Below are 14387 nucleotides of genomic sequence, written 5' to 3' on the forward strand. Positions count from 1 at the left end.
ATTCATATATGCAAGTATGCACATGCACACATGTATGTGGGTATACCTGTATGTCTGCATGAGCATGTGTGCTGGAACAGGAGGATGTATGTACGTGAAAACTGGAGGACAATCTTGGATAGTGTTCCTCAGCAGCCATGCATCTTTTCTGAGACTGAGTCTCTCACAAGGATTTTTTGATTCAATGATCTTTTTATTGTGAACTCTGCCATTTAACAGTCTAGTACTACATGTTATAAGAGTTCCACCTTCATAGTTTTATTCAAGACCCTAAGTCCTGTCTCACTGATGTCATTCATGAATGTTGTTAAGTTTCTCAATGCTTATTATTATATTATTTCTAAGCTGTGTTCCCACATTTATTTAAGTATTTGTGTTTCTTTTATCAGAATATTTTACTTTGAAGGAGAACTGAACAAGGACAAAATTCTGCCCCAATGTGGTCAATACATGCTAATATTCTGGAAAAAGTTCATGAGAAAAAGATTATGTGATTGTCAGATTAAACTTGACACTATTGTCATTATGTTGAAAGCCTTAACTTCCACAGCAACTACTGTTTATCTTAACTAGTGGATACCAGGGGGGTTTTTTTGGTTTTTTTTTTGTTTTTTTTAAACTATTGCAAGTATAATTTCCAAACTTGTTCTTTTTTGATCTTGTGTGTATGGTATATATCTAATCATGCCACACTGGAGTCTGTGTGTGGTACATGGGTACATGTGGAGGGTAGAAATCAATGTTTGGTGTTCTCAATCATTCAATACCTTACTTAAAAAAAAAAAAAGATTACATTTTATTGGGTGCACATAAGTACACCATTGTGTTGACACTGAGGTCAGAGGCTACTGGTAGGAGTCATATCTCTCTACCACATGGGTCCCAGGGATCAAACTCAGGTCATTAGGTATGGCAGCAAGCACATTTACCCACTGAGCCACCTTGCTAACCCTTCACTTTATGTTTTGAAACAAGGCCAGTAAGTCACAAGGCTCTTCCTGTCTCTGCTTCCTCGCTGTTGAGATCATAAACATGCACTGCTGCCTGTGTTCAGCTTTTTCACGGGGTTCCTGTTACATCAAACTCAAGTCCTCATTAGTATGGCAAGCACTGAAAGGTGTTCTATTTTAACATTTATTGAGTACTTATTAATGTAACAAGTCCTATTATATGCAATTCCTATATAAAATTCAATATATCTCTTTAACCCCAAGATTGGTACTACTTATCTTTACAGGCTGTTCTCCCCAATATAAAATATGGTTTATCCGCTTAGGCAAATCTAGTTCATGGCCTTGACTATCTTCAAATGTTGGCATCTATTTTGTTAAATACTGATTTTTATTTGAATTTTTCTGTAAGATTGTGTGTGTGTGTGTGTGTGTGTGTGTGTGTGTGTGTGTGTAAATACTTTCCATCTTTGGAGTACAGACAGAGTGGATAGTCTGACTCTCAATATCTGGTGAGGAATTGCTATGCTGTTGCTAAGCTTTAAGAACTATTGTCCACATTTGTCTAGTTCCTGACTCACCGAGATGTGAGCCACTGTGCCCTGCTTCACTAGCCCCTGTCATGATGAACTAGCCCCTCATGGACTATAAGCTGAAATAACTGTTTTCTTCAGTGTTTCTGTCAGATATTTTGTCACAAAAGTAATGAATCCTGTGGGAAAACTTATAATGTGGCCCTAATGTACTGTCCAGTCCTTTTCCACTTCAACTTGAAGGCTGTACCCTAAGCATTTAAGGTAAATCTAGTGGTAATAAACTCTCTCCGCTGTCATTTACCTGAGATGAGAATGCCTTAACCTCCACCCTAGCCCTTATTTTGTTTTGTGACTAAATCTTACGATGTAACTAGCTTGGCTTTATATCCAAGCCTTCTGAGACAACAGGTATCAGACTTGGCATTCCCTCACACCTGATGTAATTTTGCTGGATACAGACTGTCTGTTACTGTGGGGTTTTTTTCTACTATTTTAACTATATATTCCACTGCCTCTGGCTTACAAGGTTTGTACCAAGATTACCTATTACACTGAAGATCCTCAGAACCTGTTGAGTCATTGCTCTCTCACTTCTTTCAAGATTCTCTTTGCCAACAGTTGTTTTTCCAGAAAGGGTCTCTGTATAACAGGCTGTCCTGAAACTTGCTTTGTAGACCAGGCTGACCTCGAACTGTCAGAGATCCCCTTGTCTCTGCCTCCCAAGTGCTGGGATTCGATGTGTATGCCACCACCACCACCAGATTTGCTAACAGTTTTTAACCACCCAGATATTTCTTCAATTTGGGGGCTTTGGGCCATTAACTTCTTCAAATAACATCTTTACCCTTCTCTTCTCACCACCTTCTGGAGGTATCCCTCTGGCTTGATTTTTCTAATCCTTAAGATTTCCTGAATGTTGTCAATGGCATGAACATACCAACACAGATATACTATGTGCTGTAAATAAAAGGGAAAAAAAGCAAATCGATTCTTGAAAAACAAACAAACAAACAAAACATAACTGCAGTAGGTAAGATTTACACCTTCCTAGTTCTTTGGCCAACGGCAAACCCTGTTTTTGAGGCAGGCAATGTGCTTGAGATGTCAGAAGACAGAAAGGCAGAACTGTAGATAACTGAAGGTGAGTTTTGAAAGGGAGAAATCAGTGAGAAGCTAAGGTCCAGACAAGCGCAGACTTATAAGCCATGTGGACTCTTGCTGAGAGATTATATACTGTGTTTCTGTAGAAGGATCCAAGAGTTCCTCAATGACAACAACAAAAAATACCAGACTACACCAAAACAACAACAACAAAAAAAAAAAACCAGCCAGAATGTTTTAGAAAAGGAGTAAAGACCCAACAAAATGGCTTAGTGGATAAAGGCACCACCAAACCTGACCACCAAGGTAGATAAACTCAAATAGTGGAAGGAGAGAACTAACTACTACCAAGTTGTTCTCTGACTGCCCAACACTATATGCACACACACACACACACACACACACACACACAAATAGTCACAATTCTTCTTCCTTGGCATCCTGTGTGCTGAAACTATAAGAACAAATGACTGTTTACAAGAAGTTACCTTTTGTACTATATTACTACCAATAGTTGATAATAATCACCAATTATTTGTCTGTGTTGAGGTTCTGGGGATTGCACCTAAGACTTTATACATGCTAGGCAAGTGCATTGCCACTGAGATATATTCCCAAGCCTTTCTATGCATTTAAATTTGAGATGGGGTCTCATCTAGGCTGACCTTGAACTCTTTTGTAATACTCATAGTCCTTGGAGTTGCAATTTAACTCAGTTTCTCAGGTAGTTAAGTGCATTACCTTGAAATTCTTATCTCTGCCAGCAGACCAACTAGGAATATTTACTTCATTGATTCCAGTGGATGTATACTTTCATTTCATTTCATTTCATTTCCCTAAGGCAAATCAGCTGGTGTTTAGCACATATTCTTTTTCATACTGAAAGGGTACTTTTGCCTTGGTTTTTCACTATGGATGGATATTAAATTTTATTTTATATAAATAATGCTTTGATTATGTTTATTTAGCTTTTAAAAAAACAAAAACAAAACACCTAGGGCTCACAGCACAGTTGATAATGAAAGGTTCAGATGGGAAAAAGACAAACCTCCCTTGTTACTTCTATTAAGCCATGTCCTAGTGAACCCTTGCAGTGCAACAATGAATAGGAAAAAATGATGAACAAACAGAATAAAGACTGGACAGGAAAAGGTAAAAATGCCTACATGATATAATAATTTACCAGTGCACACTAGGAAAAATAAAACAAACTACTAGAATAAAAGTTTACCAAAGGGCTGATGAGATGGCTCAGCAGTTGAGAGCATCAACTGCTCTTCCAGAGATCATGAGTTCAAATCCCAGCAACCACATGGTGACTCACAACCATCTGTAATGAGAAACAAATAAAGAACCTAATGGCCCGGAGTGAGCAGGGCCAGAGCAAGAGGGAGAAAAGGAAGGGGTAAAATGTTTACCAAAAATACAAGATTATGACATAATTAATCGGATGCCCTGGAGTTTTATACAAAGGAATAAGATAGTCTTAAAATCTGGACATCAATATAACTTAGCAACTTAGTAAACAATGTGAAAAATCACCTAGAATTTAAAAATGCTGCTGGAATGAGTTGGTTTAAGTCTATTCCCTGAAATCTCACTCAACTATCTATAGCCACATCAATACAGTCTATGACTTTATCTCCTACTTCACTCCAGCACTCACTCACTTTTCTTCATTCCCAATTACCACTTCTCTTTCTTCTTTGGGACAGTTTCTCTGTGTAGCCCTAGCTATCCTGGAACTCACTTTGTAGACCAGGTTGATCTCGATCTCAGAGGTTCTGCCTTTGTCTCCCAAGTGCTGAGATTAAAAGTGTACGCCACAATTCTTAGCTAACTATTACTTCTCAAAGTGATTTCATTATTCCAACAACCTTCCAACTGTCTTTAATTTGCTACCTTAGGTCACTGGCTATACTATAAGCAGACAGCTATAGGATTCAATGGAACTTCATAGTCTCATGTATTGCTTAAAGCCGATCTTTCCTATCACAGCATTACAGTAAAATGAAATTTCACGAGAGTCCTCAAATTTAGCATTCTTGTACGGTCACTTTGAAAACCTTGAATTTCTGTATATACTGCTGCTTCTTTCTGAAATATTCTGATTCTTGAGTTCTTCTGTCACTCTCTCCCAAAAAAAGTTAAGACAGAGCCCAGTATCACTACTAAGGACACTCATTAGGCTACCAAAGAAATGTGTACAATCAGAAATAAGAGTCTATAAAGTATGACAGAAGAAACACATCTTTCAAAAGAAAACAGAACACTAACATTTGAAATATAAGCAAGTATACTAGCCACTTATGCCAAATCACAAATTGGTTTAAAAAAAAATGACCCATCTTCTATGTGACCTGTCTATGTCTCCTCCTGTGTAATCTTCATGTAATCCAAAGTTTGAAAATCACAAAGAGAGGAACCAACAAAGTATGTCCATAATGCAAACTAAAAACCTGAAGGAAGCTCAAGCTAACAGTTATCTATAATCTAATCTTTGTCCTACTGACAGATATTGTAACTAACTGAATGCAGAAAAAGAAACGAAAAAGGGAAATGCACAAGAATCATAAACTTAACAACATGGTGATAAATGAACCTTAACTACTTTTAAAATTATGCATAATAAATATTATATAATTCAGTTTTCCTCAATAAAATATATTTAGTACAGATTATTATTGTATATTATATTAAATCAGTGGCAGAGCACACCTACAACCCAGCAGTAGAAACTGAGACAAGATTAAGGGTTCTAAGCAAGCATGATGCTTGGTCTACATGATGACACCCTGTTCAAAAGACAAAGAGAAAAAAAACAAAAGACAAAAGAACAAAACAAATCATCTAACCAAACCAAGTATATAATAGCAAAAGCTAAAGTGATAAATGTTTAAGGTTACAAACTTCAAAAACCCAAAGCTTATCTGTATGTAAGCAAGAAAGATGCTCAAGAGACAGTGAGATAAGATTCTGTATTGGCTGTAAAACAAAAGATTTAGATGTTCTTTGCATTTTTAATGAATTCAATTAAATTTCAATACCTATTTGCCAAAGGCAAGAATAACTTCTATATTCAAAAACTAGTATGTGTGTGTGTGTGTGTGTGTATATATATATTATATGTATAATATATAGACTATAGACACATATACATAATACATACAACACAAATATTTTAGATTTAAAACTACAATCATATGGGAATTTTTAGAATATTTCTTTTGATCAGTGATGATAATCTCATTTCATGCTTATCATCATTTTTCTCTTTTACTGTGTATGGGGTGAGTGCACACCACAGCATGCATTTGGAGGTCTCTATTTTTTACAGAGGATCCAGGAATAAAACTCTGTTCAGCAGGCTTACATGCCAAATGCTTTTAGCTCCTATGCCATCCATCCACTATTGAGGAAACTTCCATTGAAAAGAAAGCATAGGATTTGTTAGATAGAAGGGAGCTAACATCCTTTCTTGGTTAACTAATCAATTTTTCATGAAATTTTTACTACTTTTATAAGCATTTATTTTTCATTTAAAAACTTAATACTTTTATTCATAGTAAGAATGAAATGCTAAACAGTTAATTAATAAATCTACAGTAAATGCTTCATAAATATTACTCCTCTTGCTTTTTCTTTAAAGAATGAATGCCCTTTATTTTAATATATTAATTATCCTTAAAGGCCTTAAGGTAATTTCACTGTGACAATCGGAGGGCTGGAGAGATGGCTGAATGGGTAAGAATGCTTACTGTGCAAGCATGAAGACCTGAGTCTGAACCCTTAGCACCCGCATAAAAACTAGGCTAGGCTGTTTCTGCCTATAATCCCAGGCATTAGAGGGTAGAGACAGGTAGATGAGAAAGCTTGCTGGTAAAACACCCTCACCAAAACAATAAGCTTCCAGGTCAGTGAGAAATCCTATCTTAAAACAAGGTAGAGAATGATAGAGGAAGACATCCCACTTCCTGTTCTGTCTTTCACACCCACACATTCATATACATGCAACACCTGCGCACACATATACCAATTAACAGTGAGACACTATAAGAAACGAACTCCTAAAACTCTTCCTTAAATTTAGATAGGTCTTTCTAAACATTTAAATATAAAGTTGTGTGGTATAAATAACAGTTCTGTTTTTTAAAAAAAATGAGCATAGGGAATTAGGAGGACCAAGTTTTTAGTTTTATTAATGTCAAACGTAACTCAGGACTTACCTCCTTGGATTCAAATAATGACTTGAAGTGTTTAAATATGAGTGTTACACTGAAATTTTTCCAACGCCTCTTTTAAGAGAACTTAAATTTCTCTTAACCATTCTCTTAACCATCTATTAAAACAGCCTTATAAATGGAACTTGTAATTTATTTAATTTATACATATGCATGTTTGCCCACATGAGTCTATGTGTACCATGTGTGTTGGAGCCCACAGAGGCCTGAAGAGGCCATTAGATCCCGTAGAACTAGACTTGCAGGGGCTTGTGAGCTGTCATATGGGTGCTAGAAAATAAACATAAGTCTTCTGCAAGAGGAGGAAGCTAACTGAGCCATCCCTCCAAAACAATAAATATTAAAACACTGATTCAGAGAACCCTGTCTTCAATTTACAATTTTTCTAAACAGTACAAAATCTTTCTTTCAAAATATACTCCTCTTGAGCAGAGGTGGTAGCACACCTATAATCTCAACACTGATAGGCAGAGAACCCAGTATGAGGCCACTGTGGGCTACTGAAGCAACACTTTGTGTTTGAAACAAAAGAAAATAAAAAAACAAAAACAGAATTTTGTTACACTAATCAATATGATAGCATGTTTTTGTTAATTCTATCACAGTCTAACCACATAAAATTGCAAAGAATGCAGCTAAGATGTGTTAGTATATCCTTCATCTAGGTTCATAAATGTATTTTTTCAGGGCAGTTTATAATGCTTTATTGTCAAAGTAAACATATCTATGATTGACCCTATCTTTTTTTCTATTTCTCTAACCTCATACTTCTAAGAAGAACCATGAATGGGAGCACTAAAGGGTTGGTGGAAACCAAGGAGCTTAAAACTGGCAATTTGTGCAACTCTGAAATGGAATTTCTCATGTGAAAAGAATCTTTATAAAATATTCTTCTAAGTTATTCAAATAACATAATTCAAATTATAAATACATTCAAAGAACACAAAATATTCTTTGACAATTTCCACTAACAAATTAAGAATTTTCCTAGAATATCCACACCAAGGCAACCCCAATTTCATTTATATAGACCTATAAAGTCATGGTTCTCAACCTTCCCAATGCTGAGACCCTTAAATACAGGTTGTGACCCCAAACCATAAAATTATTTTCATTGCTACTTCATAACTGTAATTTTGCTACTGTTATAATTGTAATGTATATATTCTGGGAAATAGAAGTTTCCTAAGGGGGTCACTACCCACAGGTGAGAGTCACTAATATAAAGGTACCTTATCCTTCATGTTTGGTATTCTCTCTTTAGAGCAATGGGCCTTAGTCTTACCTTTAGGTGTCTGAGATATAATGAAACTAGTACTACACTTACAGGTTGACTTATAGCTATAAATAACAGGAGTGGACTCACACACCCTAAAATCCCAAAGAAAGTTTAACAGGCAAAAAAAAAAAAAAAATTGAATCTAATTAAAAAATACTAAAACTCATTAAATAAAAAAGGGCTTTATATAATGGACACAAAGAAAAACTACAAGAAATGAAAGGTAACTGCTTAAACTTACTGGGTTATCTGTGGAATCGTCAGCCAACTGTAAACCAAAATAGTCTCGCTCAGTCAAATCAAGATGCTTGAAGACTATATCCAACAGAACTTGCCCCTGATCATGTTTCTGGAAGAGAAATAATATGAAAGCATCTTCAATAGGCTATGTCTTATGATGTTTTTTCCTTCCTTTTTGAGACAGGATCTCACTAAGTAGCCCTAACTGGTCTTAAACTCACAAAGATCCACAGGTCTCTGCCTGCTGAGTGCTAGGATTAAAGGTGTGCACCACCATACCTGGTGCTTTATGCTTTTTACTCTTGCATACATTTTTGTCTTTTTGTTTAAAACTACAATGGCCACTGTATTTATATCAATGACTTGGTTGAGAGTAAAGCTTCTCACATGACATAATACTTTTTAAAGAAAACACTTCATAGAGGAAATAATAAATACAAAAGATAAGCTTTTGATTGAAAATGCATTCTATAGACTATTATCCTGGTATTTTTGTTATTTTATATTGTTGCCACAATAACTTATGTATATGTACATATGTATATAAGTCAATGCTATCTCTCGATGCCTTTTATTCTTTGTTAAAATTCGACTAGAAAGTTGAATACAGTTTAAATACAGTTTTGTGTCAAAGTGCTAAAAAGCAGAAGATGGGAAAAACTTCACAGATATTTGAGGAAGGCCTTTGATTTTTCAGAATATAACTTTATAATTATAGAATATTAGAAAATGTCGCACTTTAACCTTACCAATTCAATAATGTAGACATTATTATTCCCATGTTCCACAGCTACTAAATTTTGCCCGACATGATTAAATAATTTACTAAATAATGAGTAAAACTAATAAATAAAACAAAATAATTAACTAGTTCATCAAAAATAATAGAAATTAAATTAAGATATCACAGTGACATCATGAGTAGATAACAATAAATGAAATCCAATGAGTAAGATAAAAATATTTATTTAATTATAAAACTGCAAAATGATACATATTATTGGGAAACAGTAAGGAAATTGTGTATGCATACAGAAATATTCATCTATGTGTACATGGGGATGTCAGGTTGATGTCAAATATCTCCTCTACTGTGCTCTATAATTTTTACATTACTTTTATATTTGTCTACTTGTGTCTACACAAGTACACATGTACATGCCACAGCACATATGTGGGGGCTTGAGTTCAACTTTCAGGAGTCAGTTCTCTCCTTATACCATGCAAGTTCCAGCGCTTGAACTCAGGTCAAGATTGTTGGCAAATACTTCTACCCATTGAGCCATCTTGCCTGCCCCCTCTCTTATTTTTGAACAGCCCAGCTCACCATTTACGATAAACTGGATGAACACCAAGTTCCTAGGATCCTCTTGTTTCCATACCCCAGGATGAAGTTAGAGACAAGTGCTGCTTGCTATGCCAGCTTTTTATATGAGTACAGAGGATCTAATTTTAGGCCTTCACACTTGTATTCTTTACACCCATCTGAGCCATCTCCCCAGCCTAAATTTGTAAGTATTAAGCAAAAATAGTAACTATATCAACTACTTCAGATACTTTAACAGCAATATAAAATCCAATATTGAAGGAAAAATAGCTTAAGCACATCAAGTATGTTCACTAGAAAACACAATAGTGGTGTATTTTACCACTAAAATTTCCTCTCATGGGCTATAGTCAGAAAAGATTCCAAATAAAGACAGAACAAATCTCAGAGTCGAGGACATATTCTTTTTCATAATATAAAGTATAAATGTAGAGCTAAATCAGCCAATGAGAAACAATCAAGAACTAGGTTCCCTCCCTTCTGCTTCGTCTGCATTCTAGTGCAGATCTCACATCTGATAATGTTCAAGAGAACAAACATACTTGTAAAGTTACCACACAAAAGACTACATATCATGTCTTACTGGCCAAAATTGTGCCAAGACTGACAACCAATGGAGGGAAGTATGTGCTTCAAATAGTGCTGGTGCCCTTTTGGTTACCAGCATTAAAAGAAAATTAAGTACTGCTGCAATCTTCTCTACCCTCTCCCCATTCTGGTTGAATTGGTCCAGGAAAAGACTTTACTTTTACTGTACTTAAGAAGCATTACTTCTTAAAAGCTGCTAAGGTAGGGCTGGAAGGGTGGTTCAGGGGTTAAGAGAATTTGTTGCTATTACAGAGGACACAGGTTCCATTCCCAGCACCCACATAGTGGCTCACAACCATCTGTAACTCTAGTTCAAGAGGATTTGATGTTCTCTTCCCACCTTCCTGGACAGCAGGCACATAAGTGTCCACAGACATACATGCTGTCAAAACATGTACACACATAAAACAAAATGAATTAATTTTAAAAGAAGCTGCTAAGGAGGTTAGTTTAATGCATTCTTTTCTTTTGAACATGATGGAATATACTCATTTCCTGCTATACCTCCAGTATAAATGCAAAAATAAACTGATTAAAACTCATTAAAGTTTTTAAAACTTGAAACAAAAGCAGTCATATGGCTTTGTGTGGTGAAATGGAGATGTTGATAATAAAGACCAAAAGGATTGGAAAGATAGCTAAATGTCTTTGTTGCTTTTGCAATGGACCTGAGTTCAGTTTCTAAAACTCAAATGGTGACTCACACCAATTCATAACTCTAGTTCCAAAGGATCAGAGCCCATCTTCTAGCCTCTATGAGCACCATGTATGTACATGGTGCACAGACATATATGCAGCAAAACATACACATAAAACAAAAAATTAATAAATCTAAAAAACAAAAAGTTCAATTAAGAGAAACTGTATAACTAGTTAGTATTTTGGTGACATAAATTAGAGTATCAAAGATGACAAAGTCATATGGACTGTCAGGGACTCCGGTGGAGTCAGCTTGACAGATGAAAGTCTGAAAGCTTTCTCATGAGGAAAGAGTTTCAAGGAAACTTACTCCCGGATCTTTGGCTATTTCCCTAACCCATAAAATTAATTTTCCAAATCCACTTTAGTCTAGTGTATGGATCCACGTGCACTCTATATAGCTTTACCTTATAGTAAATGCCTTTTAAGATTGTATTCTAACATAGCTAAAGCCTTTTCCCAGTGTTCTTAGACTCCAGATAGCAGCAAGGAGCTTTACCCATTCAGTAAACAATTAAGCACTTGCCATTTTACTCAGCTGTTTACAGATAGAGACTAAAATTCTCACTAAGATAGAAATTCTTATTACAGACTACATTCCATGCCAAGAGCAAATTAGTATACTATACTGAAAATGGACAGTCTTCAGATATAGATAAAAATTAACGAGGCCTAGAGAATTTTGGGGTCAGTGACACTACATTATTCTTGAGGCGTGTCAAGAGTTAACTACCCTGGGGCTATTAACAATTAATGTAAAACTCTTGCCTGGCAGAAAGTGCTAATTTCTAATGTAAACATTTATCTGGTCCCTACAAATTCCCTTTGTAGTCACTCCCCTTGCATCTGTGCTAATCTCTAGTGTTATACATTTATCTGGTTCCTTTTGAAGTCACTCCTTTTACACCTGGAAAAATTCAATGTGCCTTGTTCTGCAATTTATTCTGTATTATAAAAGTCTGATGCTCGACTGGAAAATTACATTCAGATTCAACACCTCTCTTGTGTGTTTGACTGATTGTCATTTTTCATCCTAATCTCTTGCCCATCTACTCTAGAGACTCTTTTCTACTCAGGCACAGGGGACCAGAGGGCCTGTGGCAATGGACCAATTCCAAAATAATAGATTAGCAAAAAGGGAACTGACTATAGGTGAGGGTAAAAAGGACACATCAAGAATGTCACATTTGGAGCTAGAGAGATGGCTCAGAGGTTAAGAGTACTGTCTGCTTATCCAGAGGTCCTGAGTTCAATTCCAAGCAAACACATAGTGGCTCACAACCACATGAAATGAGATCTGATGCCCTCTTCTGGCCTGCAGGCATACATACAGGCAGGCCACTGCATACATAATACATAAATCTTTAAATAATAAAAAGAGAGAGAGAGCGAGCCATTGCAGTACATTGAGCTCCATAGAGACAGCGCCGGGGCAAGTGCGGAGGAAAATCAACTAAACATGGGCAAAGGAGATCCTTAGAAGCCGAGAGGCAAAATGTCCTCATATGCATTCTTTGTGCAAACCTTCTGGGAGGAGCACAAGAAGAAGCACCCGGATGCTTCTGTCAACTTCTCAGACTTCTCCAAGAAGTGCTCAGAGAGGTGGAAGACCATGTCTGCTAAAGAAAAGGGGAAATTTGAAGATATGGCAAAGGCTGACAAGGCTCGTTATGAAAGAGAAATGAAAACCTACATCCCCCCACCCCAGGGGAGACCAAAAAGAAGTTCAAGGACCCCAATGCACCCAAGAGGCCTCCTTCGGCCTTCTTCTTGTTCTGTTCTGAGTACCGCCCCAAAATCAAAGGCGAGCATCCTGGCTTATCCATTGGTGATGTTGCAAAGAAACTAGGAGAGATGTGGAACAACACTGCAGCAGATGACAAGCAGCCCTATGAGAAGGCTGCCAAGCTGAAGGAGAAGTACAAGAAGGATATTGCTGCCTACAGAGCTAAAGGAAAACCTGATGCAGCGAAAAAGGGGGTGGTCAAGGCTGAAAAGAGCAAGAAAAAGAAGGAAGAGGAAGATGATGAGGAAGATGAAGATGAGAAAGAGGAGGAAGAAGAGGAAGACAAAGACGAAGATGAAGAAGATGATGATGAATAAGTTGGTTCTAGCGCAGTTTTTTTTCTTGTCTATAAAGCATTTAACCCCCCTGTACACAACTCATTCCTTTTAAAGAAAAAAATTGAAATGTAAGGCTGTGTAAGATTTGTTTTTAAACTGTACAGTGTTTTTTGTATAGTTAACACACTACCGAATGTGTCTTTAGATAACCCTGTCCTGGTGGTATTTTCAATAGCCACTAACCTTGCCTGGTACAGTCTGGGGGTTGTAAATTGGCATGGAAATTTAAAGCAGGTTCTTGTTGGTGCACAGCGCAAATTAGTTATATATGGGGACAGTAGTTTGGTTTTTTTTTTCTTTTGGTTTTATTTTTGGGTTTTATTTTTTTCATCTTCAGTTGTCTCTGATGCAGCTTATACGAAGATAATTGTTCTGTTAATTGAATACCACTCTGTAATTGCAAAAAAAAAAAAATTGCGGCTGTTTTGTTGACATTCTGAATGCTTCTAAGTAAATACAATTTTTTTATTAAAAAAATAAAAAATGAAGAGAGAGAGAATGTCATGTTTGTATGTCTGGGTTAGCGAATGGATCCTGATGATGCTACTTGTGGACTTAAAAGGAACAATATTAGAAACACTTCAGTCCAGGAGAGAAGTTCAGTTTCAAAAGCAATGACCTTTGAAAAAAGTGTGGGAGGAAGATTTTAAAGACACAAGTGAGAGACCAGTGAGATGATTCAGCAATTAAGAGCATTTATTGGCTGCTCTTCCACAGGACCTGGGTTTAGACATCCCCACACACATGATGGCTCACAACCACCTATAACTCCAGTTCCAGGCGATGCTCTTTTTCTGGCCCTCATAGGCAATACATGGTCATGCTGCATATAAATACATATAGGCCAAACACTCAAACATATTAAATGAAAATACTCTTTGAAAGAGGAAGCCAGATTTGAGGGGTTCACTGGACCTCTTTGACCCTCTTGTTAATGTGGCCACACTGAACAAGTGGGGCTCATTATTTTAAAAATGCAAATGGAAAAAAGAAATAATCAGCTCATCCCTTGCTTCATTAACTTTCTGTTGTAAACACCACAATAAAAGAGCAGGTAAGTTAAAGCCAAAAGACCTTTATTTTGACTAATGGCTCTGAAAGTACAAAGCAAAGGGACCACATATACCAACAGCCTTTTTGCTGGCAGTGTACAGGTCACGAAGGCATCGAGAGCAAGAGACAGAAAACATGTGTGCATATTTTATGGTTTAGATATAAAATATCCTCACAGGTTCATATGTTGAAGAGATGATCCATAGTTGGAGATACTATTTGGGGAGCAACTGGAAACATGACAGGTGT

General features: G+C 36.5%; 1 protein-coding gene and 1 pseudogene across 10 annotated transcripts in view; one reads left to right on the top strand and one right to left on the bottom strand.

The window, feature by feature from the left end:
* The window catches only part of Ptpn4 (protein tyrosine phosphatase, non-receptor type 4), a 185119-nt gene that overhangs the window by 122667 nt on the left and 48065 nt on the right, over positions 1-14387 (bottom strand). For 8 of the 10 annotated variants that reach the window (XM_006529253.4, XM_030252301.1, XM_030252299.1 and 5 more), the window contains one exon: positions 8349-8456. The exons of the other annotated variants lie outside the window; for them this stretch is intronic. In XM_006529253.4, the coding sequence (XP_006529316.1) occupies positions 8349-8456 (108 nt within the window). The remainder of the gene's footprint in view (positions 1-8348; positions 8457-14387) is intronic. 10 annotated transcript variants of the gene reach the window in all.
* Gm3851 lies at positions 12421-13064 on the top strand (annotated as a pseudogene).

Source organism: Mus musculus, chromosome 1 (assembly GCF_000001635.26).
Source record: "Mus musculus strain C57BL/6J chromosome 1, GRCm38.p6 C57BL/6J".
NCBI lineage: Eukaryota > Metazoa > Chordata > Mammalia > Rodentia > Muridae > Mus > Mus musculus.